The following is a 24,451-nucleotide window of genomic DNA, read 5'->3' as shown; positions in this document are numbered from 1 at the left end:
GGATGAGTATTTATATGGGTCTCGCACCCAGATTTTCATAGATCAGACTTAGTCCTGTGGGCATCACCACCTATAGTATTCACTCCTTTCTAGAACTGCCTTTCCTCGCCATCTTGCCTTACTAGCCTTTCCCAGCTGCCGTTTCAGCTGGCCGATCAGCCTATTACAGCTGTTCACAGCTGTAATCTAGTTCGGTCGGCACTGGGCCAGCTGTTGGCAGTTGGTTAGTCCTTTTCGTGCCTCCATCACAGCGTGCCCACGCTGCTCCTGTTCAATATATAAGAGCTCATATAACTAAGGTAGGGAAGTAACTAAAAGGAGGAAGCTAAGGAGCAACCTCTACGTAACATAATATTAATATTTTTCAATTTGCGTTATGTCGCGTAAAACGTAGGCGCCTACATTTACGCTTCGCGGTATGTAGGCATATAAGGGCTGGTTCAATTGCTACGTGACACGTTGTATATCACGTAGAATGGAAGCTACGTATGCGAGAGCGCGCGCAAGGAGCTATCTCATGAGCAACGGGAGGAGGAGCAAAGGAGAAAAGGTCTTGTTCTATCTAAGAGCTAACTAAAGGAATGGAAGCAACGGGAGCATATATACAGGAGCTCCTGTTGCTGAGGTAAGCAACGAAGAGGAGCAACCTAAGGTGCAATCTCTACGTGACATTATATTATATCACCTAATTCCTTACAAGAGCTAAAATAATTGGAAGACCTTTGAAAATAACTCAATTTCACGACCGTGTTTAATTTTAATAAGTGAAAAGTTGTGTCGGCATTATATATATGTAAGACGGGTAGGCCTGTTCTTGCCGTCTATGATGGAGTTAATAAAATATTACCTGCGAAGTTATTATTCCCAATAGACTATCAGCATGAAGGCAGCTAGCTCCCCAGATACGTTCTCTCAAGTGCGTAGGAGCAGACGAGTAATCCAGTAGCCAGCGGCTATCAAATTCCCACTGCTTACTTCCTGACAGGTCCATGTCGCAAGCAGAGTGTCACCGAAAGGCCACTCCCCGTAGCCTTACGTTCCCACGATGGGGGCCAGGTAGCAGTGGGGGTTGGAGTCGCTGCCGCCCCTGGTACCCCGCCCCCAACTCCGTGTGCCTCGTGTCTTGTCATCTCCCCATGACATGTTTCAACACGGCGGCAGTGAGCTGAGAGGAGCCTATAGGAAGAGTAAGCCTCTAGTAGGAGACGTATTGAATATCCCTCCGAGAACCGGAAGGTAAGCTTCACGTTGCCACAGGTTGACGCCGTACGCAAATGTCACCTCCAAACGCAGCGGCTGATCGCCATTCCGGCCGCTTACTCGTATTCGACGGCATTGCTGCAGTGTAACCTGTGCTCTGAAAGCGCTTCTCTCCTCATATCCTTGCCTCCCACGATATGAACGTAACACAAGGGGAAAGACATAAAGGCGGCTTCGCTGGACCTCTGCCAGATTTGGCGCGATTGAGTCTTTTTACGCTCCGGTCGAACTTCCGTCCTCTTTCTCTCCGAGACCTTTGCCGATATCCGGATGCCGGCCCCAAGTACTACATCGAAAACTCCAAGGAATTAGAAGGCTAAGGCGTGCGCCAATATGGCCTCTTCTAAGGACTACACCTTCCTGGCCTATGACTCCGGAGGCGAGGTACTACCAAACCCCTGTAAATTCACCGGTATCCAGCCGTGGATAGGATGTCTGTCCGTCTTCAGTACCACATTTGTCTCCCTCATGCTGGTCGCCGTTCTCGTCCGAGTTTTTGTTCGCGTCAAAGTTTTGAAGAGTTGGGGATGGGATGACGGTGAGCCAAGCCCGCGCAATTCGCGCGCTCCGGGAGACATGCGCTATGGTATCACCGATATACCGAGGCGGGACGCGCTGATATCTCCCTAGTGACCTGCATTCTCGCAGCGGTAAGCGGGTCGAGCCGCAGCCTAAGGTTGAGTTCGCTACTGACCATCGCAGTTTGGGTCCTTAGCACACGCGTGCCCGCAAAGTGAGCATATATCCCCCTTAGCCGGGTGAATATCAACTTGACACGCCAGCTCTTAATCTTCGCCTAGTAACCAAATTCAAGATTGCCGAGGACGGGTCAGTTATTGACATTGAATGGCTCTTCCCTGGAAATTCAGACGTCTGTCTTCAGCTCTTCCCCTGTCCTTCTCTTTTTTTGCTCATCCGCGTGCTCATAAGTAGTGTAGCTGCTGCTATATTCGGACAGTATATCATTCCCGATAACCATATTCTTCACGAACCTCAGCATTCTACTCTTCTATCTTCGGATCTTCTCCATTAGCAGGCCGCTACGTCTTGCTACATATGTGGTGATTGCTGCTATCACCGCATTCAGTACCTGTATGCTAGGTGCCGGAATAGCTTTCTTAACGAGATGCAATTTCATTTACGACCCGGCCGCATTTTGTCAAGCTTACGTTGGGCCGATTGTGATTCTATATGGAATTTTCAACTTCGTCACCAATTTCGCAATTCTCGCGTTGCCCTTCCCCATTATCACGAGGCTTAACCTGAACTTCAAACGCAAGTTGGGCCTTGCTACTGTTTTCGCAGCCGGTCTTACGTGAGTTGGCCGTTCTACTGTCTATCTCAAGAACCGTCCTTCTAATGCCATGTAAACTCCAGTGTGTGCGCCATAAGTTTAGTCCGGGCAGTGACCCTCATTGAGTATTATACAAGTATTTTCAGCATCTTCCGGACTGATGCCATCCAAGTTCTATACGCGTAAGCCAATCCTTATTCCTGTTCTCGCCTCCCCCCCCCCCCCCCCCCACGCTAATGGGGACTGCCGCTAGAACTGTCGAGATCGATATCGGAATTATAGTGACCTGCGCGCCATGCTTTCCCTCCTTCTACTCTCATTTGAAGGCCTGCATGAAAACAGCCACCGCCAGCATCCGCCAAAAACTGAATTATCCAGGCAGAACGGCGAAGAAGTGGCCTGGAGTTCGACCGAGTTTACCTGCTACGCCGCGCAGGGAACCAAGTCATATCGTGGAGGCGCCGACTGCTTGTGCGGAACTCCCCGAGGCCCCTTCAGCAACCCGCATCCTTTTACACGTGTGAAGGAGCCGCTAAGTGTTTGTCCTCTACCGTCGTTTAGATGGTCACATAAGCTACTGGATACTCGAGAAAAGGGAAGAAATGCGTTATTCGATATACTTTCAAGCAGAGAGATGGGTTAGAGCAGAGAATAGGAGTCAAGACCACGATTGATGATGCGGGTTTTGGAAAGTATCTGAGTCGGAATCCCCGAGTACATTGCCACTCTATAATTCGCAGAGCATAGTATTTCTCTCATTTCATCGATTTTACCTGGGAGCTGTTCCTTTTCGACATGTCACTTCAGATTCTCTAATACCGTCTCCTATCGTTCTAAGCCTAGAGTTCCCCTACGACATGGTTGATAATTACTTAACTTGGATACTAAACTTGTCACATGAAAATATGCGTACCTGTATTTCTACATTTCGTTCGGTATAGTCGTATTAAAGAGTCTTTGGATTTATGCATATGCCACGTACGGAATCAGTCCTCATAAGCCGACATGATACGACTTGCAGATGTTGGCTTATGAGGGCTGATTCCGTACGTGACAAGTAATCCACGGGTCCCTAGTATTGGGCCTTTGCTTCCCTTCCAGGCAAGCTATATTGTCCGCTGTAGCTAAATAGAAAGCATCTAGATGTTCCCGTGACGGCTAGTTGGTAGCCGAGCCAAGCTGTGATGCGCTACTTAAGCGTGTATGTATGTGACGATATGGCGAGCAGAAGGTAGGGCGGCGAAGACGTCCGTGATACGAGGAGGTAATATCCGAGGAATATAACAATCGGTGTGGTTGGCGTAACCAAGACACCCCCAGCCCTAGTAGAAAGCACAACCACGAGGCCTTTATACGATCTATCACACGATAGCGTTACTAGTGAGTTAATACGCCGAATCCTCTATCGGTCCGGCCAGGGGCGGCTTGTCCTAACCCCCCCCCTTTTATCGGGCCCGAGGGCAGACCGTCTTAACTCGATCAGCGGCACCCCGCCGCTCCGTCGGGCGCTAGACGGCGCTAGGCGGGAGCCGCCGCGGCGTAAGCAACGCCCGCACGCCCGCTACTGCACCCGTGGGCAGCGGCCAGAAGGCTCGCGACAGAGCAGGGCACTGCGGCACGTTGAGGACGCCCAGCCGGACGTGTGTGGGTGTTAGTTGGCCTCGCCGCCGACCAGGCTTAGATAAGAGCCCTCCTCCTCTTCGCTCAGCGCTAGGCTAGTTTGGCAGCCCTAGCTTACCCCCTCCCCCGCGACTAGCGACGACGGGAGGCTCGATGGGAGCGCGTTCGGGCCGACGCGCCAGGTGCGCGCCTCCTGGGGCTGAGACAGGGCGGTCCGGCGCCTGGCTGATGACGTGTCGCCTTACCGACGGCTTGGGACGGAACCCGAAAAGTGGAGAACAGTAGTTATGCTGGGGGTTGCGTGCGTGTGTATGCGCCTAGCCTCGCACCAGGGCTCGGGTGTCTATCACCCTGGAGATCCCGCGGCACCCACTGCCCGGCTTCGGCGGTGTTCGGTGTCACTCGTACACATTGCCGACCGTGGAACCCACTACTCTTCGCCCGCCCCCAAGGCTCGGATTGCGAAGGGCGCACCGCGCCCTGGGCCTTGACGTCTTTCTTCGGATGCAATTGCGTCTGTGGTCTTTTAATCGGGGTAGGCAAGTTGGGCTATTGGGCGGTTGCTCGTAGTGCTCACTCTTCGGCTTTTCTCTCTCTCTCCTCGGTCGGTTCTGTGGTGGTTGACGGATACTAGCCGTGGAGGAGATGGGGGGGTGAGTACGCCGGTGATCTGCGCTTACCCCTGAGTTGGAATCGGGAGTATGCTTCTTGATAGGAGTCGTAAGTCCCGATAAATTCCTAGTGTAGGTGATCGTTCTTCGGTGCTTAGAAAAGAGCGGTTTAGGTGGGCTGGACGGATGATTGAAGGTGTAGCTTGGTTAGAGATGCGTACGTATATTTATCTCCTGTGGCCATTACTATGGGATCTGGTCTGTCCAGGACGAGGGGAGAGCGGATGCTGCGTTGGCACTTTCAGGGGCCAAGTCTTGGCAAACCTACCCCTTTCTCTTATCCCTTTCTCCTTGTCCCATTACACGACCTTGAATGCTAAGAACTTATGGATACGGATATATGATACTCGCCTGATTTATAACACACGCTCGCATGGATGAGTGAAGAAGTATAAGAATGTATTGATTTGGTAGGCAAAGAGAGGAGGGCAGGCGGCACGCTAGCCAGCACTGTATAGCTCATAACGCGGCCATAAAAAGACAGCGTAGAGTCGTTTACCACATATTCGTGCTTGTACTATCGGACCTGGGAGGGACTACCTGACCTAAACAGGATAGGGCCCTCCTCCTAGAGCCTTCAGGATTCCACCATCATTAAAGACTACATACAAAAGCTCACGATGGCATGGACGCATACCCCTTCCCTCTACCTCTCCCCAACACCTTCCTGCAGAGCAAGGGAACATAACGATACGCGCTCCCGGATTGCGAACTATGTGTTGTCCCCGTCTCCTCCCCCGGAGCTGGTCGTGTTCCCGTGCGATGTTGGCACCCCCAGTCCAGCCTACGAAGTCAAGCCGGGGCCGAACAGGATAGCTTAGCCGGCTAATTTAGCTAGGACGCGCGGAAGAATTCCTAGGTCTGCAGTGCTAATTTCATCCTATGCTCTACCAGCTCGTGTACACTCAACGGAAACAAGACTCGTCAAAGCCAGCGGTCGGCGTGCGGAATCAAAGAAAGAGCCCAGTACTAGGATGCGGAAACCAGTAGGCGACAGAAGATGGCGAGGACGGCTGTGCTCGTACCATCCATGGCCTGATTTAGGCCATCTCGCGGATCGGATCGAGATTTGCGGCGCAATCACAACATGGCCTATTTGGAGCCAGTCTTGGCCTTGGCAGCGGCCTGCGTGAGGAGTTAGCCGGGAATCTCGTCGAGCGATGCTGCAATGCCACGGCTAAATCACCTTCTTTGGTCTCTCGGCCTTCTCAGGCTTTTCGGCCTTCTCGGGCTTCTCCGGCTTGTCTTCCGACTTCTCGGCTGACTTCTCGGCCGCCTTCTCCGCGGGCTTCTCGCTTGCCTTCTCACTCGGCTTCTCGCTCAACTTCTCGCTTGCTTTGTCACTTGGCTTCTCGGCTGACTTGTCCGTGGCCTTGTCGGCTGCCTTCTCAGCAGCTTTCTTGACGGCAGCCTTGACCTGCAACCTCTAGCGTAAGTAGTTGTCGCAGCACGCCCTCCCCCCCCCCCCCCGCGATCTACAGACTCGAGGTTCTTCTTTTGTTTTATTTTTTTATTGGTTTCTCCTTCTCAAAAAAATGCGACCATGAAATCTCAGACGGCACACGAAAAAATGTCGTCGCATCGCATGCCACGAACAGCGCATGTGCACCCTGCATATTCCCGCCTCGTCGGGATGCCGCCGAAGGATGCTGTGGGTAGGGCGCATGCGAGGCAATGCAGCAGAAGAATGAAAACGGCACGTAACATACCTTGGTTGCGACACCTTCCTTCTTCGGCGGAGGAGCTCTCTTCTTGGTGACACCGGTGGGCTTTGCGGCGGCCTTGACTTTGGCCGCGGCGCTGGTGGTGGGCGGGGATGCCTTCTTGGGCTTGGTGGTGCGCTTGATGGCGGGCGCGGTGTCGACAGTCTGAAAGATGCGCGGCTTGGAGTTGCCAGTCGCGGATCGCGTGCCTTCGCGAGCCATTTGTGCTGTGCCTGTCGAAGAAAAAGGGGAGGGGGAAAAAAGAGGAAAAAAGAGGCAGCTTTGACACTGGAGATTAGCGTACAAGTAGGCGGGATGGGTGAGGCTTCGACCAAGACGCTGCGACGCAAAACGCGGATGGGAAGCAGAATGCGATCGGGGCAGAGGCACGCGAGAAGGGAGGGAGGGAAGAGAGCGAGAGGTGGAGATAGACAAAGAAATTGGGCAGCTTACAAGGACTCCGCTCTGGTGTCGGGCAGGGGTGAATACGACGGATTGCGCGTCGGAAACTTGAAAAAATTCCACGCGGGAACCTCGCGATTAATACGAAGAGCGTCTGCTTGGGAGGCTGGATACAGAGTGAGTGCGTGGTATGGCGGGGAGGGGGAGCGGTCGTGTTGTGGGAGAGAGAAGGGAGAGAGAAGGAGACGGGGAGGAATCGAGTCGACGGGGGGAGGGCGATGAAGATGAAGGATTGAAGAGGGCGGCAAGGTGATTGATTAGAGGTGCCCCGAGTGGTGTGAGCTGTGCGTGTTGTGTGTGTGTGCGCGCGCGCGTCTATGTATGTTGTATGTATGTGTGTGAGGGTGCTTGATAGTGCTCGAGGGGAACAGGCACTATTATGCTCCGCGCACAGTCGACCGTTTTTTTTTTCTCTTTTCTTTTTTTCCTTTTTTTTTCCTTGCGTGTTTTCTCAAAAACCTCTCTCATTAAAAAAAAAATCCTTTCCCTCTCTGCCGCGTATTATTTTGAGGGGGGGGGGGGGGGGAGGGGGGCAGAAATAAGAAGCACACGAACAGGAGGCGACGGTAAGTGGTAGTAGTAATGGTGGTGACGGTGGTGTTGGTTTTAGGGCCCTTGATTCGATTCGATTCCTCTCCCTCGCTCTCTTCCGTTATCCCCCGTCTTGTTACGACACACACTCGCGCACACCACCCACCTAAATAACAACAACAATAGCAGCCATACTAAGACTGAACGATGCCCGGTGCCTTGGAAGGGCAACAAGTGCTGGGTGACCAGGTCGCTGCATAAACCGCCCCGGCTAATCAGGTCTAGAATCGGTCGACAGAGGAGGGTACCGGAGGAGAGAGCCTGAGAGAAGGAGAAAAATAACCAGGGAGCAGGCGAATGGGATCACGAAATCGACTGGGGCGTATCAGTCTTAGCCCGTAATATTACACGACCTTCGGAACGCCCGTAATCGCTGAGATTGGACCCTCCCTTCTCCTCCTCCTCCTCCTCCTCCTCCTCCACTGATCCTCGTCAACATCCCTTCTCGAGTCTTCCTACATATCACATCCAGCCCTTCTTCTTCTTCTCCCCCCCCTCCGTCTCATCGCTTCCCGTCTCTCTTCCCCCTCCTACGCCCCCTTTTTATCTTCCTGCTCCGCCGTCTTGTCTTCCTCGACCTCGCTCTCTCTCTCCCTCTCCTCCCTCCCCAAGGCGGCCTAGCCTCACATACTCACCGACCAACCTACCTCGTCTACCCACCCGTCCGCCAATCCGTCCGTTGCACTAATTTCTTGTCCTATTCATCCTTTCTATGTATCGTAGCTCTCCCTCCCTCTTGCACTGTTGATTCCCGCTCTTTACTCGATCGAGTTGGAAGTCTGTGCTCTCTGGTTGGGTCTTCTGACTCGCCTGCGACCACGTTCGCTCATTTCACTGGTGCTTGAGCGTCGCCGCGCGCGCCTCGACGCCTGGCCCGGCCATGCACCCGGCAGGAAAAAGAAATGGTGACTGACTGGGCTGTCTCGACGGGTGGACGGACTGGAGTAGCCCGATTACTTTCGATTTTACCCAATTCCCTCAGCGAACTTAACTTGACTTCTCTTCACCCTGGAACTGACCGGTTCGCTGGGTAGCTCGCTCTCCCGCCGGGGTCGACATCCACCCCTCATCAGAGAGTAATATCGCGGGCGTCTGACGGGGAGACCATCGCGAGTATCCTGCTACCGCCGGAAAACCTGCCTAATCGTGGAATTGTCTATTCCCTTGGATACCCGCTTCGGTCGGCGGCACGCTCTGGTTGACGAGTCCCTAGCCAACTTGCCGCGCAATTGACCCGCCCGTCCGCTCCAGATCATACAACTTGATCCTTTTTTTTTTCACGTCGCGTTAGCACATCGTTATCCTCGTTTCTCCCTGAGTAGGCTTTGCAGAATCCTCCCCGCACTCGAATCAACTCCAGTCGCGTCATGTTGCCATCGCATCGCGACATGCCTGGCGTAGCCCGCCTCCCTAGCTTTCCCCAGCTCTTTTCGCTCATTTCAGTAGAATCCTCGGTGCAGGGTTCGAAGAGGCGAGATCTTGTGCCTATATTTCATCTTTTCCACGAGGCGTATTCGTAGATGGACCGCCCGAAACTAGATGAAATGACAGCCGTCCTCCCGCGTTGGGCCCTCCCAGCTGATACCTACCCCCTTCGCCGGGTTCGGACGCCTGAGAAGTGAAGTGAATTCGGCTTGGCTACACGGTGGACGAGCAGTTCCGTCTTTGCATCTATTTGGTTTGATTCTTTCGGATACCCGAGCCGGAAGAGAACATTCTGCACTTTACTTCTCACCGCTCTGATCAATCTTTAGCGACGAGGTGGATCTGTTCTTCTACCAAACTTGGGAGCCGACGCCCATATGACCATGCGATATCCGCACCTGTAATTTGGAATATTACTCCATCCTTGCGAGTCCTCCAAATTCCCGCTTTAATACGAGCGATTACGCTTTCCAATTCCTACAGCGCTAACATGGCCAACTTCGCTCGCGTGTTTTTGTCTAGGGTACGCATCTGAAATCTGGCCTGCTAAGGGAGGTCTGAAAAGGGTGGCCAAGATCAGTTTCATGTCACCAATTGCCGGTGCACCTTTTGGATATAAAGAGACCTGCTATTTCTGGATCGGCTGTATCTTCAATGGTGCCATCCCTTGATATCTGTCGGCGGCGGCGCCCCGCTTCGACTGCGCATGGTGGTCACCATTTCGCTCATCCCCGCCTGAATTCTTCGATGTCGACCTCTGGACACTCTCGCTCGAACAGTGCCAGTGTTTCATCCCATAGAAACTGCTGCGAATCCATCCCCTTGGCCGAGGATATTTCCTGGGGCACCCTGACGGAGTTTCTGTCAGCTGGCTGAGTTCTACTACCTCCTCCGAGTATGGTGCAACTTACGGTCTGATTGTCTGCTCGCTCAGGTAGGCTCCGTGGCTATTCGGGTGGCGTATCACGGCATCGGTGAGGTGATAGCCGCCTTGAGCGGTGTCAAAGGCTAGGTACTTAGCCATACTTTCTCCCCTTGGGTCTTCGCGGTGGAATTGGCTTCGGCAGTACCCAGGATTGAAGGTGTTGAGAACAATGTCTCGGGGGTAGAGATGGATAGCAAGGGCGCGCGTCCACAGCACGTTGAGCAGCTTAGAGACGCAGTAGTGGTTCTCGCCAGGGACGAAAGACGCCGGGTTGTCGAGCCAAGCAAGGATACCGTTCCCTCCTTGCGGCTCTTGGACGTCGCTGAGACGCGCCCAGAAGGCGACGCTCGATGCGGTGATGCTCATGCGGCCAGGCTTCCGCGTCTCACGCGCAGTCCGTCGCAACCGCCCGACGAGCAAGAGCGACAGCAACGCTGTGCCCAAGTGGTTGACTTGGACGTGGGCCTCGTGGCCCGTTGGAGACTGGCTGAACTCCAGTCGTTTCAACCCCGCATTCAACAACGCAATGTCGACGCGGTCGAGTTGCCGGTCTACGCGTTCCCCGAATGCCACAATGCTCTCCCAGGACTCCTGGTCGAGAGACCACACCTCAATTTTGCACTCGGGCGCGAGCCGGGCGATCTCTGCCCTGGCGGCTTCCCCCCTCGCTGCATCCCGCACGCCTAGGATTAAGCGCGATAACCCGTGCAGAGCCAGCTCCTTGGCCGCTTCGAATCCCAGGCCGGCATTGGAACCCGTCACGATGGCCGTCTGCCCCCACAGCCAAATGTCGTCAGAGAGCGGCTTCGGCTTGAAGGTGAGCTGGTACCAGATCATAGCGAGAAAGTTCCAAAGCAAGCCCATCGTGCTCGGGTTTTATCGCACCGTGGCTATCTTTCTTTCCTATCGTAGCGTCGTCACCGCAGCAAGATTCTCGCCCTAGGGAAGGGGACGGGATGCCTGATCACAAAGGTAGGGCAGAAGAACGGGTTGACTCGGAGGAGAAATTGGTTCTGCACAAATCGGTTTACGAACGCATGGTATCATGGACGGGAGGAAGAGGGGATTAAAAACTTAGAGCTACCTAAATCTATTTACCTATCCACATATCCGCACCTCCATCTATGTATATCTCTAGGCAGCCTTATTCCTATGGCGGGTCGCCGGGATGGCCTGGACTATATGGACACTTCTAGGTTGGCTCCATGATCACAAGACGATGAGACCTTTCTTCCGATGGAGATTGTCGGAGATAAGGATCCAGTCAGATATCATCCGTGCCTACGGTCCGGACTTTTAACACGGGGATTGCATTCTCGTGGCCAATAATGGCCATTACACTCCAAGCTGCAATTCGTCATCGATCGCATGATCCTCGTACCTGGCGGCGATGGGAGTTATGGACGCAACTAGAAGGGAAAATATCGGCAGCTCCCGCCACATCCAGAGAGCGGAAATAGACCTTATGCGCATTCTTGTGGGAGAAGAGGAGAGGGGCACTGATATTATGCTTCGAATCGATAAAAGGGACACGCAATCTTGGGACAACGATACATCTGAGCATACTTATTCCCGAGTCCTCATTCCATGGATCTGTGTGTACGATGGGGTGTCTCCCAACAATCACTTGCAACAATATACCTACGAAACAAAGGTGTACAACAAAGCTGTTATCGACAGCTGTCATCGAGGGCTTACGCGGTATTCTCCGAACAAGAGGAAAGGGGAAAGAGAAAGTAAGGAGAGCGATAAGACGATACCACATGTTACTAGACAGTGATATTATCCATAAGTTGTATTGTTGGCATTGGAGTCATCGCACAGAGGATGATAGTACACAATGTACGTCTGCAAGTCTGAAAAAAGCTAAAGCTACCCCTGAAAGCAAAAGTAGTCCACCCTCCCTGCCGATCCTGACAAAGGCCCCCTCCGCAGCAACAAGAGCGATACGAGGCGCTATATCCATGCCGAGCACGCGCCAGCATCCACACCATCGGTCTAGCCATCGAACACAGACCTGCCAGCCCTCTCTCAGCACCTAGAGGCGCGAGGGCAAGTTATCCCCACTCTCAGCGAGATCCTATCGGTCGTAGCCGGGGATGGTAGCGGTATGGGAGAAGTTCTCGCTGTTGGGGTTGGGGTCGGCGGCCTGGGTAGAGGCCTGCTGGGCCGGGGGGGCGGCAGGGAGCGGGTTCGGCTGGGCGGGCGACGGCGCGGATGGGAACAGGCGCGTGGGCGCGGGCACGGGGCCTCCGCGCGCGCTCGAGAGCATCCGCGCGAACGGCGTGCTCGGCGCTGGCATCGAAGCCGGCGGGTGCTGCCACGGCCTCGCCGGCGTCTCGGGCGGCCCCTGCGAGGCGCGTCCATACAGCCCCTGGCTCCCGGCCACCCCCGGCGGCGGGCCCGGCAGCGGCCACGCCGTTTCCCCTGCTGCGCTATGCGCCGCGGCCAGCGCGAGCGAGTGCGCTGCGGCTGGCCCTGGCTGCTCCGGCTGCTCCTCGTAATCCTCGTCATCCTCGTACACCTCCTCTCCCTCATCCTCTTCCTCGTATTCCTCGTCTTCGTACTCATCGTATTCCTCCTCGTAGTTCTGCTCCTGCTCGAGCTCGCTGGCGCTCTTGGTGGCGCGCTTGGTGGCGTTCACGGCGGCTAATCGCGTCGCCGCTCGCTTCTCAGCAGCAGCAGCAGCTCTAGCAGCTCGCTTCTCCTCGCCGGCGGCCCGCCTCTGTGCGATAGTCGCGGCTCGTTTCTGCGCCGGCGTCATTTGCTCCCGCGGAATGGCGGCTGTGGCAGCTTCCTTCTGCGCTGCCTCGTCCTGCGCTGGGGCGGCGGCGGCTCGCTTCTGTGCGATAGTGGCGGCGCGTTTCTGCGCTGGCGTCATTTGCTCTCGTGGAATGGTGGCTGCGGCGCCCTTCTCCTGCGCCGTGGCCTCTTCCTGTGCCGCGGCCTTCTCCTGCGCGGCGGCGGCGGCGGCGGCAGCTCGCTTCTGTGCGATAGTGACGGCTCGCTTCTGTGCGGCAGCAGCTCGCCTCTGTGCGGGAGTGGGTCGCCTCTTGGGGGCGGCGGCCTGGATCGGTGAGGCAGGGGCCGGCAGCGGGGTGTTTTTGGTAGACGCGTCGGTGCGGCGACGCTTGGCCGACGAGTCCTCGGCGTTGTCGTCGGCGCGCGGACGGGTTCGGCGACTCTTGGCCGGCTGTGCTACCTCCTCGGCAGGCGGGCCCTGGGACCCGGTCGACCACTCACCGTCGGGGTGCCCCGTCTGCCCCATGAACTGCACCGACGGCTCCGTCGACGACAGTGACATCGACGACATCGACGACATCAAAATCGGATCCTCAGGACCGTTGGGATTGGCAGCCGCGTTAGCCCTGCGGCGGCGGCGATGGAGGGAACAGTACTCACAAGATTTCCCGGTGTGGTTTACGGTAATCCTGCCGCCATTGTGGACCTGGATGACCAAGCTCTTTGCCGTAACAGCACCCGTCATGAGACCACGGGCTCTGCGCTTTGATACTCCCTGCGGTCGGCCCGCTTGCGAGCGCCTAGGGGAGGTCTGGAGGCGAGAGGGCCGCTGGGATGGGAGCTCCCGCCGTTGCGATTTAGTGGCCGAAGGTTTGGCCTGTTGGGGCGTTGGAAGCCAGGCACGAGGGGTGGACATCTGGTGGACGTTCTGAGCCATTTCTGCGATCAGAAATTCGTTAAGCGATCAATTATCGATATGGTTGGGATTTTACAATATGCGTTGAGCTGCGTACTCTCTTCGGCTTGCGTCCTGTGGGTATGTAGATGTGAACCGTTTGGTATAATAGCTAGTAAGCAAGACTCCACGAGCTAACCACCAAGTGCAACAGCGCTATTATTATACCTTCGAGACCCGGAGAGGACGACGACATTGTCTATTAACAAGTAGTCCTTTCGGGATCTATGAGCCCGAAGCCTCATACTATTCCCGATCCATGACAGTCCCATTGTTCCGGTAGGCCGGCGGTGTTGCCCCGGTAGCCCTACTGTACTTCTGGTTCTTTGTTATGTATACTTTCTCCTAGATAACGATGACATGTGGCGCCCAACTTGTGGAGATGCTAAGCTAGCCATTACCTTATGGGGCGACATCTCATCCAGTGTCTCAGATCTATTTAATGCGGTTGCCAGCTCCTCGCACGCGTGAGTGTCGAACATATCTAGTCTTATAATTAATCCTCGTCTCAACCAGCGCACAACGTGGCCCTGAAACATGCAGGTGATATTCGTTGATTTCATGTTGCGCTTCATGCTGGCTCTGAAAAAGTCAACCGCCTTTGCCAACCATAGGGAAAGGGGTAGTCTGACATGGCCGAATACGGCGGTGCCAATCACGAAGGACAGCGTCATGTTCCGAGTTACTAGGTAGGGAAGTTCGGAAAGCCAAGTCATCCGGCCGCTTCTCTGCTCCACAAACCTCTCAGGGTTTCGTTGTGATGGCAACGATGTACATGACCACCACAATATGATATGTAACTACCCTTTATTCACCCCAGGACGACCAGGGCTCTCAAGCATAGGGTGTCCCATAGACCTGGTATTTGACCGACTAGAGAGACTGGGAAAGAATGTGGCTAGGTATTGATGAAGAGGCGACAGTCATGATGGTACTAGAAAGGGGCACTGGGGCAGGCAAATAATACATATTATTTACGGAACTGACTTCTGGTGGGAGGCTAGGGCATCGCTGGCAAAAAATGATACTGGGCCGTGGGGTTTGATTAGGGTAAATACATGCATACAAGACTGCCTCCTTACGGTGACCTTTGTTTGAATCTTTCTTCGACACCTCAGTTTCCTGATGCTGAGTTGAAGCCAACCTCTTTCGGCGTATGACTTTGACTATGAAACTATGAATGGTTGAACGATCATGGCGACCTCAGGCAGCAAATTTTCCAATAAGTTCAAGCCTCTGGCAGCATGTTATCGATTCATACTCGAACCACAGTCTCATCCTCACTCTCAACACCATCAAGTACTAGCAACCTCGGTGGCAAGCACGATGCCTAGTATAGTGATTGGCATAGACTTCGGGTCCAGGTATGCCAGTTCTCGTTGGGAGCATTCCATCTTTTGCAGGATTTCGCTGATATCCCACCATGGGTTAGCTACTCGACAGCCTCGTGGCTCTTAGTAGAGAAGGGTATCTCCGTCTATCTGCCGCAGATCGTCAGAAACTGGCCAGCAACTTCGCCTCGAGACTCAGGCTTCGCTAAGGTTCCGACTAAGATCCACTACGACGAGTCTGGTGAAATCACTTGGGGCTACAGCATCCCAGCCGACGCCAACCCGATCCAGTAGTTCCGGCCTCTCTGGGCAGACCCGGACATTCTGCCTGACTATCTGGATGACTCATTTGAGGTCAAGAATGCTTGTCGTGCGATCCTACATGCTGATAAGACTGTCATCCAGGTGGTGGGATATTACCTAACGCAGCTCTACGACCACACATTAGGTGAGATAGCGGCAAAGATCGGCCAGCACAAATTAGAAAAGTCTATTATCCAGATTTCCTTCGCTGTCCCAACTGGCTGGGACGAACGGGCGAAGGATCGACTAATGCTAGCTGTGAGGTCAACCAAGATTATGGACTCATACTCCGCCCGCAGGACACAGCCGTCGTTCATTGGGGAATCTGAGGCGGCGGCGATTGGCACACTCGCCGATGTCGTCGACCGTTCTCAAATTTCGCAGGAGAGCCCGGAAACCACACTTCTAGTCCTAGATGTTGGAGGTACAACGTCGTAAGTTTACCTGCCAACACTCATGAAACTTGGCTGTCATGTTCTGATAGGCCTTCTTCTTGGGGACGTCACTAGTTACTTGGTCGGAAATAAAGCGCTCTCAAGACTCGGCTACCCGACAGGTATCCGTTGTGGCGCTCCCAACTTGGATGATGAATTTGAACTGCTGCTGAGAAAGAAGCTGGGCCGCGAGACATGGGAGTCGATTCCCCGTCCCTATATCGACATGGCGATGTGCATCCAGGTATGTGATTTAATAGCGGTCGCTCTCTCCCATTTCCACACTGCCAGTGATAAAAGTCGTAGGTATTTTGACCGCTGGGGCATTACTATATTGATAATTTTGGTTTTGCGATGTGAAGTGGGAGCATGAGATCAGGAGAAAATTCGATGGATCGGACAGAACCTTTATGGTGCGAATTCCAGGCGCAGCCGATGTGGAATTTCATAGGTAAGCGATCCCCCCCTTCCCCCCCTGCCGACCAGACAGGTTCATATTGGCTTTATTAGTGAGGAAATCCGCGATATTTTCGACGTCGTAGCCTTCGATATCGTGTCGCTGCTCACCGACAGGCTCCTGCGAGTTGTAAATCAGATCAATATAGCCCCAACGGTTTGTGCATCCAACTTGGAGCATATGCACTCATGTATCTGAACGGACGAGCTAACGTATAATGTAATCGTCTGTGGTGCTGGTTGGAGGGTTTGGACAAAGCCCGTACATGCTTACGATGATCAACAATGCCATCAAAAATATCAACCTCCCTTCCCCTGGCGCAACCGTCTCGACCCAAGTCCTTCAAGCCTCGGGAGATAGCCCGTACGTCGGATCTGCTCAAAATCCCAGAAGTTAAGTCTTCTGCTGACCTGTGCAGCATATCCGCCGTCGCCTGGGGTGCGGCCTGGGCGATGTACGAAGTCTACAAGCCAAGGGGCAGGGAGATTATCGCCCCGGTAATTCTGCCGGTTCTCCGCAATAACTACGCCTGTGCCTGGGAGCCGGGAAGTAATTTCGTCCGATGTTATGTCGGGCGCAGGAAATATGTGGACGCGGTAGATGGGGTGAAGAGACGATGCGACCGACTTACGTGGTTTGCCAGGTGGGTAAGGTATCTTGCGGACTCGGTCGGAGCCACCGAAAGGGACTTTCGGTCGTCTAAGGAAAAAAAAAAATGACAGGGGGCGCTGGTCGAAGACGCGTCGCAGGACATGGAACTCTTGGCCCGCTGGCCGCGGGGCACGATGGGGACACAATCCTACCAGTTCAAGATATTCTCCAGCTCGACTCGGTTCGATGTTCTTCCGCCGTATGCTGACCATTCGACCAAGCCTGAGGGCGTTACAAACCTGACATCGCCGGTTCCCGTCGAGCAGCTGCCCCAGCGCGGAGACGAAAATTACCATTACTGCAATTTCCGTCTGCGAGTCGATCCTGTCGGCCCGGTGATCGCCTTTGTGGTTAGCGACTCCATCACCAAGACGTCCGCTACGTGGGGTGATCTCTCGCTGACCTGCGGTCTCCGCACAGGCTAAGCATCGCGGCCTGGGGCGGTTGTTTCGTCGGTACATTAGGTAGGCATTCCGTCTGGATGCGGTCGTGGGTTGGGCAGTGGTAGCAGTGGATGGCAGGAAATTGATCCCTTCTCTGCAATGGGCGGCTCTTTTGCAATGAGCAAGTTGGTATCGGCTCTGTTCTCGTCATCGTAAACGTGATGGTGGTATTGCATAACGCTACGATCGGATATAGGATAAGCGAGGACGATCTAAGCTGTGGGGAGCTGTGGGTATACGGATCAATGTAGATCCGAGCCGTAAACGCACAACGCACGGCAGGAATTGCCTTATCCTGAGCATCTAGTTAGTTCTCCTCAATCAGGTTCAGCCTCCTAAGGATTCACATACTAGTTGACACTAACTGGTATCGTAGGATCACAGGAAGGGGACCAGCCGCGAAGCACAGAACATCAATATGCACTAAACACCCACATCTGGTTAAACGTGGATACTTGTATTTCTGTAGCGAGGGACCTCCCGCTACCCGCCCGCCCTTTACAGCGACGCAAGTTCTAATATACCTACCTACCTACCTACCTAGGCACCAAGGGAACTAGAATGATACATACGCTACCACCGATCTAATCGCCATATGATACACTAGACCAACATCCAACGACTCTGCCAGACACGTAGAGCAAGACATTCATAGGTAACAACCCTCCGGCCGCACAGAATCATGCGTAGTCGCAGATTATTCCTAGGTCTCGATCGTCGACCCAATGAGAGACAGACTATGCTATGCCTCCCTCAGCGCTGCGGCTCCGTTTGCTCGTCGCTGGCATTCTTCCAGGCGTCGTCGAATTTCTTCAGGGCTTTGGCGGCCCTAGCTGTGTGGTACCTGGCCCTATCCTCGGTCCCCTGGCTGCCGGTGCCGTTGGCTCCCGAGATGACAGCGGGGATCGTGGGGCCTTCGCTCAGGTACCTTTGCGTCATGTATGATGGCTGTTCTCCGTCTCGGCTGGTCCCAATTTCAGCTTCGGGAGCCCATTCAGGGTCGAGGGGTGGGAGAGAGACGTGGATTACCTGCTTGGGCTGCCAGACGTGTTCAAGGTTTGACTGTTTGATGACGGTGACGACATGGCTTAAGGTGTATATATGTGTGTCGGTATGTTTTCGGTAATAGCGATCTGTTGAGACAAGTGTCACGATGAAGTTCAGGTAATCTTCCCTCAGGTCATCCTTGTCGGTGCTGTCACAAGTGCCTCACGACTTCGACGAGTTTCGGGTTCCATGGAAGGCTTTATACCACAAATTGCCATTATATGTCAACAGCATCGCTAGAGGGTGAGGTTCCCCATAACTGCAAGCGTTGCCAGAACCTGGGTTTTCCCCGTACATCTTCTCTGGTCATAATGTTTCTCGAAACTCCGGCAAGACCGTCTTCCATTATTGACGTTAGGTCGGTTAGGGCGTGATGGCGATGATGGATTCCACGCCTGTAGTGTGGTATAGTAACGCGGCCGGGGCGGCCTGTCATACCTGCCGGGCCGTCTATATTAAGGGACGTTTACGATTCTATGATAGGCATCTAGATATATGGTAGGCAGTACTGCGGTTTTGGCACAAGTGCCTCTCTAGGGCAAAACCTGGGGAAATATCCCAGATCAGAGGCGATCAGGTTATGCTACACCACCGATTGGTCAGGGCAGTAGACTTAACGTGATTCACCAATGCGACTACGCCAGCACGCCTGTGAATCGAACCCCAATGCAAATAACATAGCAGTTGACGGATTGGGGGTGTTCCGTCGCAATGTCTGGTGGCGACCAGGAAATGTCAACCGAAAGTCCACACACTCAGGTTATGTACCGACATCCTAACACAATCCATGTGGAGGTATAGATACCTTGGAGGCATGCTATGTACAGGTACCCAGGTTTTATTCATAGAGTACTGGTAGCAATACCTATATATACATATACAAGTACCTGGTTACTTTTTAGGTACCTGTTACCTACGTGCCTTCGTTGCCAGGAAATGGCCACCACATAGGTACATGCAAGAAATGGCTGTACGAGAAGGGACCCCCTAATGAGGTAATACTTACATGACGCAGCAGAGCATCTCTGATTCCACCTCCTATCCTCAGGACGAATTTATTCAGTATTTCTCACGAATTCGAATTCGATAAAGGATCGCATTTGCGTTCTTTGCCGGCCAGCTTTTCAAGTCATCGAGGCGGGAAACGGAAAAAGGCTAGCTATGATGACAGGAATGCTAGCGAACATAGGGGAGCAGCGGTTAATGAGGTGAACTAGGAGGAGGAAGATGTCTATAATTAAGGCAAGTTGTTGCTGGGAGAAATACGAGTTACGCATGAGTTGTATGAAGAGTCGAAACTATGGCTGTAAGGATGCCTTTTTTGGCCAGAAGCAGCTCAGGAACCAATCCCAATTCCAATCTCTGGAGAAATGGCCTAGCCGTTTAGGAAGGGGGGAGAAAAGCCAGACACGCAGGGCCTAACTAGGTAGTGTTGCTCCCGGCTGGATGTCGTGCTCGAGACCAATTACTGGCAGCGCCAAATGTAAGATTCCTTCGGAAAAAGTCTTAGGAAGCGTATCCCTAGGTATCGCTCGGTTTGGGGCAAGCTGAGAGCCTATAGAGTATTGGTAACCTTGTCCAGACTCAGTATATACTCAATGCAGCCTCTTCGGTTATTCTAGCTGATACGTTAAGCCACTAGTGCTGTATGCTCTTGTCGAGGAAACTGCCCTTAGACACTAGCTTTGGGGCTCTTACGGTGAGTTTAGGATCCTTTCATCTTTCTACCCAACTCCAGTCCCATGCCCTTTTCGCGCGGGCGCGATAATATCCGTCTTCGTCTCCAGACTCGATACTTGGGGTCGCGAACGCTAAGTTGGCCCCCCTTTTCCCTCTCCTAAGCTCCGCTCTCTTTCATTCGCACACTCGGACAGGGCCAGCCAACCGTCTCAGTTAGCTGTCCTGCTTCCGCGGCCGCACTCGACGCCCAGGCGGTCGGCGAGGTCGGCGCCCCAGCGCACCAGCGCGCCGCCGTAGCCCTTCTTGCGGTGCGCCTCACGCGTGCCGAGGGCCTCGAGGACTAGCTCGCGACGGCGCGGTATTAGTCTTCTGTCGGGCGAGGGGGTGTATCCGCTCATCCCTTGTTCCCACCTTTCTTTCTCACTCGTTCTTCATCACGTTCCCAGTAGCAAGGTAGAAACGCAAATGATTTTGAGGGGCGGAGATAAGGGGGACGTGGGAGAGGGGGGAAGGGGAAAATACGTACAGACGTGACCGCGCCCCTCGAGCAGGTAGGTCTGCGTCTTCTCCATGGGGCCGAAGAAGCTGTCGAGCACGTCCTCGCGCCCCTTGACGTCTGGCAGGTCCTCAAAGGTCGGCCACCGCGCACGCCACGACCGCTGCGCCGCGTCGCTACCTTCCGGGACCACGTGGTAGACGGCTATCGCGGCGGGGAGGCCTGTTGTTACCAAGCGGCAGCGAATTCGTTAGTCCGTCCGGTGTGGTTACGACGACGAGGAACAAGCGGTCGAGGGTGAAGAGGGCAAGGGGGGTGAGGGAACAGTACCGTCCGCCGGATCCCGCACGATGAGGCACTTCGTCACGAGCTCGCCTGGCTCAGGATCCTCGGGCGCCATGTTCCGCGCAAAGGCGCGCTCGAGCCAGGCCCGGCCGTCTGGTGTCTGCGGATAGACGCGCTGGATGAAGTCGTCGCTGAACGCGTCCCACCACACCGTGATCAGGTCGGAGATGTCGGACGGAGTGGCGTGCTCCACGGTTACCGGGGCCCTGGCGGAGGTCGCCATCGTTGCCATGCGTAATTCGCTTCCGAAGCTCGCTCTTCCCGACTCTCGGGTGAACCAGCGTCCTACTAACACCGATCCCGTGTCCGGAGCGATGGGGAGAGTCGAGAGGAGACAGCGATTGCGATGTAAGAGGTTCTAGTTGGGGGCAGCTAGAAGAGTGTAGAACGTATGCGTGCATAGGTGATGGGTAGGGGCGTGGCACGATGCGTCGGGATGCCGGCGCGGTTATAATATAGCCGGCAATCCTTAGCGGCTCGGTGCCGTGTCTCTTCCCCGCGATCTCGCCTGTATCTTCTCCATTAGGATTAGACGCGGTACCGCTCGTGGGCTCCGAGAGGAGGCTTTGGGTGGGCAGTGCCGGCAGGAGGGGACCCGGGGTTTCGCTGCTCACGCGCGTCGTCGCCTGGCTCGGGTGCCTCGAATAACATGTAGGAAGAGAGTGCGATGCGTAGGCGAGGCACGTCGACGAACCAACAGAACCCTAGCCAAATCGTCATTATTATATTCCCGGGACCAGCCGACCTGTTCGCCTCCATGGATATAGGGAAGTTATATGCCTTACCTGCCTTTCATGCCCACATCGTAGACAAGGTAGGTAGGTAGGTAGGTAGGTATTATGAACAACACGTAGGTAAAGAGAGACAGATACCTAACATAACACGGAGGGCTACGGCTCAGCCCCTCCCCCGCTAACGCACCCCACTAACACCCCCTAATGCTCCCCCAAACTGCCGTGCGCAGGGCCTCGGCTCGCTGACATTTGCGTGAGACCTTCCCTACGGGGAACGTCACGTGCACCGCGACCTACGCGTAGATTCACCCCCCTTAGCGCGACTCGCACTCGGACTATGTCTTGAAGGATGCCATTTCGTCTCTAGCAAAGACTACTACTGGCTGAGTAAGGCGTTACCAAGCCATCTGAGAGGAGTCAGTCCGGCAACTCAGTGTTGACGGTTACCTATTAGATATACCTACCTACCTCCGTGCCAGGTCCCTATGCCCCCTCTAGACTCCCTAGTGTTCAGACTCGGGGCGAGTCTTGAACAGCGATGTGACCGTCCACGAGTAGTTAGAACCAGTTAGCAAGACATTTCTCATTTGAGGGTTTGACAAAACTCTTGGCACATCCCCCAGGCAGGTCGCGGGGCACTACAGGCGGGCATTCCCTCTAGTCCTATCTGAGACGGCTGGACGGCGCGACCCAAAATGTTGATAGAAGTAGTTTCGTACGTCTGTGATCCTATCAGTAGAGTGAGTGAGAGCGGTTGCGTTTGATGCTTGTTGATTCGAAGCTATTGATACCTACGATTCAATATAAATTAGTCGAGCCGTTCGAGCAGGGTTGAGAGCTGTTCACTAAGCCGGCAATCCGTTGGTTGCTCCCTTCTTCCTATCCCGATGCGTTCCTGGCTTGATTAATTAAACAATTCAACCCCGTCGCGACCCAGTTAAGAGCAACGTGGCTCCCGGATAGAAGAGACACCCCGCGAAGCGACTTCATGCATGTGAGTATCCCTATCTCGTCTACCATTGGTGCGGGCGCAGTTCTTACACGAGATGACACTAGGAACACCATGCTGATCCAGCTAACTCGTTCAATGAGATGCAGATTCGTCTAGTCGACCTTCGAGGAGCCGTCTGTCGATACCTATCTCTTCCACATAGCCGCTGATGAACCATGTAATCAGGGCCTCAAGTTCTCAAGCCGCAGCTTCATGCGCACATCGAGGATAAATCCCGCCACGACGACAGGGAGCCCATGTCCATACAAATCGCTTTAAACACTCGCTTCGATGAAATCAATGCCCTGTGCTATTATCAGACCGCGCGACGGGCACGGTAACACGGATGTGGCCACAGAAGGTCAGCGCGTATCAGAGTGTGGCAGGTTTAGCCGAAGTCTCTTCCCTAGTAGAAAGCGCTCTTTAGTATCGCCGGATTGCTGCTATAATAGCACATTAGGAGCCGCAACAGTTGTCTTGGTCCAGTCTCAGCCAAAGTCCTGCCCAGTAATATCGACCAGCTGGTACGATTGTGGTGGCGCCCGCGCCAGACACAGCTTCATGCACTAATTAGAACGAAGCCGCCTTATCAACCGCGAATCTGGTCAACCTCCAGCTGGACTGCCCTCCCATTATCCCGCGATGCCGTTAATACATTATAAACTGACCCACGTCTTATCATATCCATGTCCACCGTAGTCCACGAACCCATGAACCGTATCCTTTCAGAGAAGCCGTCCCGCCACACGATCTCGATTACCAGTAGAAGCCGAGATCATATTGCTAGTTCCCTTAAGCTCTTCGACGTGTACCTTAAAGCCGCGAGGCCTGTCTCGTGAGCGTTCGAGAGCCTGTAACCCTCGATTAGTCACTCGCGTTTGGTGTCGACGGATCGCTGGATACTAAGTATTTAGTTCTTTCAGGACTTGTTGCTGGCTATGCGTCTCGCTAAGAAGCCTCGGTACATCATTGAAACCATCCGTTTACTGCGTGTCGGTCGTATTTACAATCGATGCGTCACCTCTTGCCCGCGATGGTGGCCGGGCCGGACGATTTCTGTGAGCGGGTGTTCGTCTCTCCTAAACCGTACCCTTCCTAATAGAATCGGATTTCTCCTTCGGGAGTTAAAATGCGTTATGTGTCGATGTCGAAGCTCCTAATGATAATATTCTTCATTGAAGTAACTTCAGCTTGAGCTTAAGAACAGAGCCGGATAATGCCACCGGGGGTGGAAAGCAGGCGCCTGATTATCGTAGGATCCGAGTTGTGATATAATTATGCGTTCTAGGAGATGGCGAAACGATGGTATTGCGCCTTGCTACCCGCCGCGGAAATGACTTGGCTGTTAAGGGGCTAGTCACGGACGGGTTGGGTCCAGAGGCGAGGGGAAGTTTTAACGGTGTTACAGACACAAGAAAGTAGTCAACGTCTTGTTGCAGCACGGAGGAAGCTAAAGAGTTCTCAATAAGAACAGCGTGATGGCCCTACATCTTGCTGCCCAAGACGGACTGGAAGGGGTTGCAAAGCTCCTACTTAAGAACGACGCAGAGATTGACAGTATCAAGGGAACACTGCGTAAGTGGTGTAAGATGGGTTTCTCGAAATCAGCCCGGGTAGGGAACGCCGTAAGGAGTAGAGCCTAGTCCTTTTCAGGTTGAGGAGGAGAGAAGGTGTTAGATTGTGAAAGGTGGATGGCACACCCATCTTCCTTCCGTTCATTCCTTTTGTTGTTGCAAAAGTCCATTACATACGGAGACCCTACGGTTATCTACCCCCACTCCTAACTCCTCTTGGCAGACTCATATCGACCTTGCGCATTCGAAAATCTTTTGGTTATATTACGTAGATCGGGAGAGCTACGTATGGGGCTGAGGTTGCTCTGCTATAGGAG

The 24,451-nt window shown here is 54.0% G+C and overlaps 8 protein-coding genes across 8 annotated transcripts; 3 read left to right on the top strand and 5 right to left on the bottom strand.

The window, feature by feature from the left end:
• The first annotated feature begins 1,164 nt into the window (after window positions 1–1,164).
• Window positions 1,165–3,497, top strand: GGS23DRAFT_554940 (uncharacterized protein). Its single transcript, XM_051515574.1, has 7 exons — window positions 1,165–1,798; window positions 1,891–1,910; window positions 1,963–1,993; window positions 2,061–2,131; window positions 2,199–2,575; window positions 2,638–2,736; window positions 2,808–3,497. The coding sequence occupies exons 1-7, from the start codon at window positions 1,594–1,596 to the stop codon at window positions 3,076–3,078; spliced, it is 1,074 nt and encodes a 357-aa protein (XP_051374703.1). The 5' UTR covers window positions 1,165–1,593; the 3' UTR covers window positions 3,079–3,497.
• A 2,485-nt stretch (window positions 3,498–5,982) lies between these two features.
• GGS23DRAFT_363527 (uncharacterized protein) lies at window positions 5,983–7,048 on the bottom strand. Its single transcript, XM_051513271.1, has 2 exons — window positions 6,555–7,048; window positions 5,983–6,262 (listed from the first exon to the last, which is right to left on the bottom strand). Exons 1-2 carry the CDS (start codon window positions 6,768–6,770, stop codon window positions 6,023–6,025), a joined length of 456 nt encoding a protein of 151 aa, XP_051374702.1. The 5' UTR covers window positions 6,771–7,048; the 3' UTR covers window positions 5,983–6,022.
• A 2,347-nt stretch (window positions 7,049–9,395) lies between these two features.
• On the bottom strand, window positions 9,396–11,185 carry GGS23DRAFT_363515 (NAD(P)-binding protein). Its single transcript, XM_051513270.1, has 2 exons — window positions 9,938–11,185; window positions 9,396–9,875 (listed from the first exon to the last, which is right to left on the bottom strand). Exons 1-2 carry the CDS (start codon window positions 10,813–10,815, stop codon window positions 9,752–9,754), a joined length of 1,002 nt encoding a protein of 333 aa, XP_051374701.1. The 5' UTR covers window positions 10,816–11,185; the 3' UTR covers window positions 9,396–9,751.
• Window positions 11,186–12,449: 1,264 nt separating this feature from the next.
• Window positions 12,450–13,830, top strand: GGS23DRAFT_363511 (uncharacterized protein). Its single transcript, XM_051513269.1, has 2 exons — window positions 12,450–13,729; window positions 13,803–13,830. Exon 1 carries the CDS (start codon window positions 12,729–12,731, stop codon window positions 13,623–13,625), a length of 897 nt encoding a protein of 298 aa, XP_051374700.1. The 5' UTR covers window positions 12,450–12,728; the 3' UTR covers window positions 13,626–13,729; window positions 13,803–13,830.
• A 1,144-nt stretch (window positions 13,831–14,974) lies between these two features.
• On the top strand, window positions 14,975–15,720 carry GGS23DRAFT_594143 (uncharacterized protein; the record flags this gene model as incomplete). The annotated part of the gene is made up of 3 exons (XM_051518118.1): window positions 14,975–15,012; window positions 15,081–15,220; window positions 15,293–15,720. 3 exons carry the CDS (start codon window positions 14,975–14,977, stop codon window positions 15,718–15,720), a joined length of 606 nt encoding a protein of 201 aa, XP_051374699.1.
• Window positions 15,721–16,280: 560 nt separating this feature from the next.
• On the bottom strand, window positions 16,281–17,568 carry GGS23DRAFT_363462 (uncharacterized protein). The gene is made up of 3 exons (XM_051513268.1): window positions 17,228–17,568; window positions 16,805–17,148; window positions 16,281–16,702 (listed from the first exon to the last, which is right to left on the bottom strand). The coding sequence occupies exons 1-3, from the start codon at window positions 17,416–17,418 to the stop codon at window positions 16,473–16,475; spliced, it is 765 nt and encodes a 254-aa protein (XP_051374698.1). The 5' UTR covers window positions 17,419–17,568; the 3' UTR covers window positions 16,281–16,472.
• Window positions 17,569–18,020: 452 nt separating this feature from the next.
• Window positions 18,021–18,352, bottom strand: GGS23DRAFT_594141 (uncharacterized protein; the record flags this gene model as incomplete). Its single annotated transcript, XM_051518117.1, has 2 exons — window positions 18,021–18,231; window positions 18,297–18,352. The coding sequence occupies 2 exons, from the start codon at window positions 18,350–18,352 to the stop codon at window positions 18,021–18,023; spliced, it is 267 nt and encodes an 88-aa protein (XP_051374697.1).
• A 1,515-nt stretch (window positions 18,353–19,867) lies between these two features.
• Window positions 19,868–21,256, bottom strand: GGS23DRAFT_363408 (uncharacterized protein). Its single transcript, XM_051513267.1, has 3 exons — window positions 20,821–21,256; window positions 20,521–20,712; window positions 19,868–20,334 (listed from the first exon to the last, which is right to left on the bottom strand). Exons 1-3 carry the CDS (start codon window positions 21,065–21,067, stop codon window positions 20,204–20,206), a joined length of 570 nt encoding a protein of 189 aa, XP_051374696.1. The 5' UTR covers window positions 21,068–21,256; the 3' UTR covers window positions 19,868–20,203.
• Window positions 21,257–24,451: the final 3,195 nt, after the last annotated feature.

This window comes from Durotheca rogersii, assembly GCF_024521655.1.
Source record: "Durotheca rogersii strain YMJ 92031201 chromosome Unknown GGS23scaffold_4, whole genome shotgun sequence".
Taxonomy (NCBI): Eukaryota; Fungi; Ascomycota; class Sordariomycetes; order Xylariales; family Xylariaceae; genus Durotheca; species Durotheca rogersii.
This window is presented reverse-complemented; position numbering and strand designations above follow the sequence as displayed.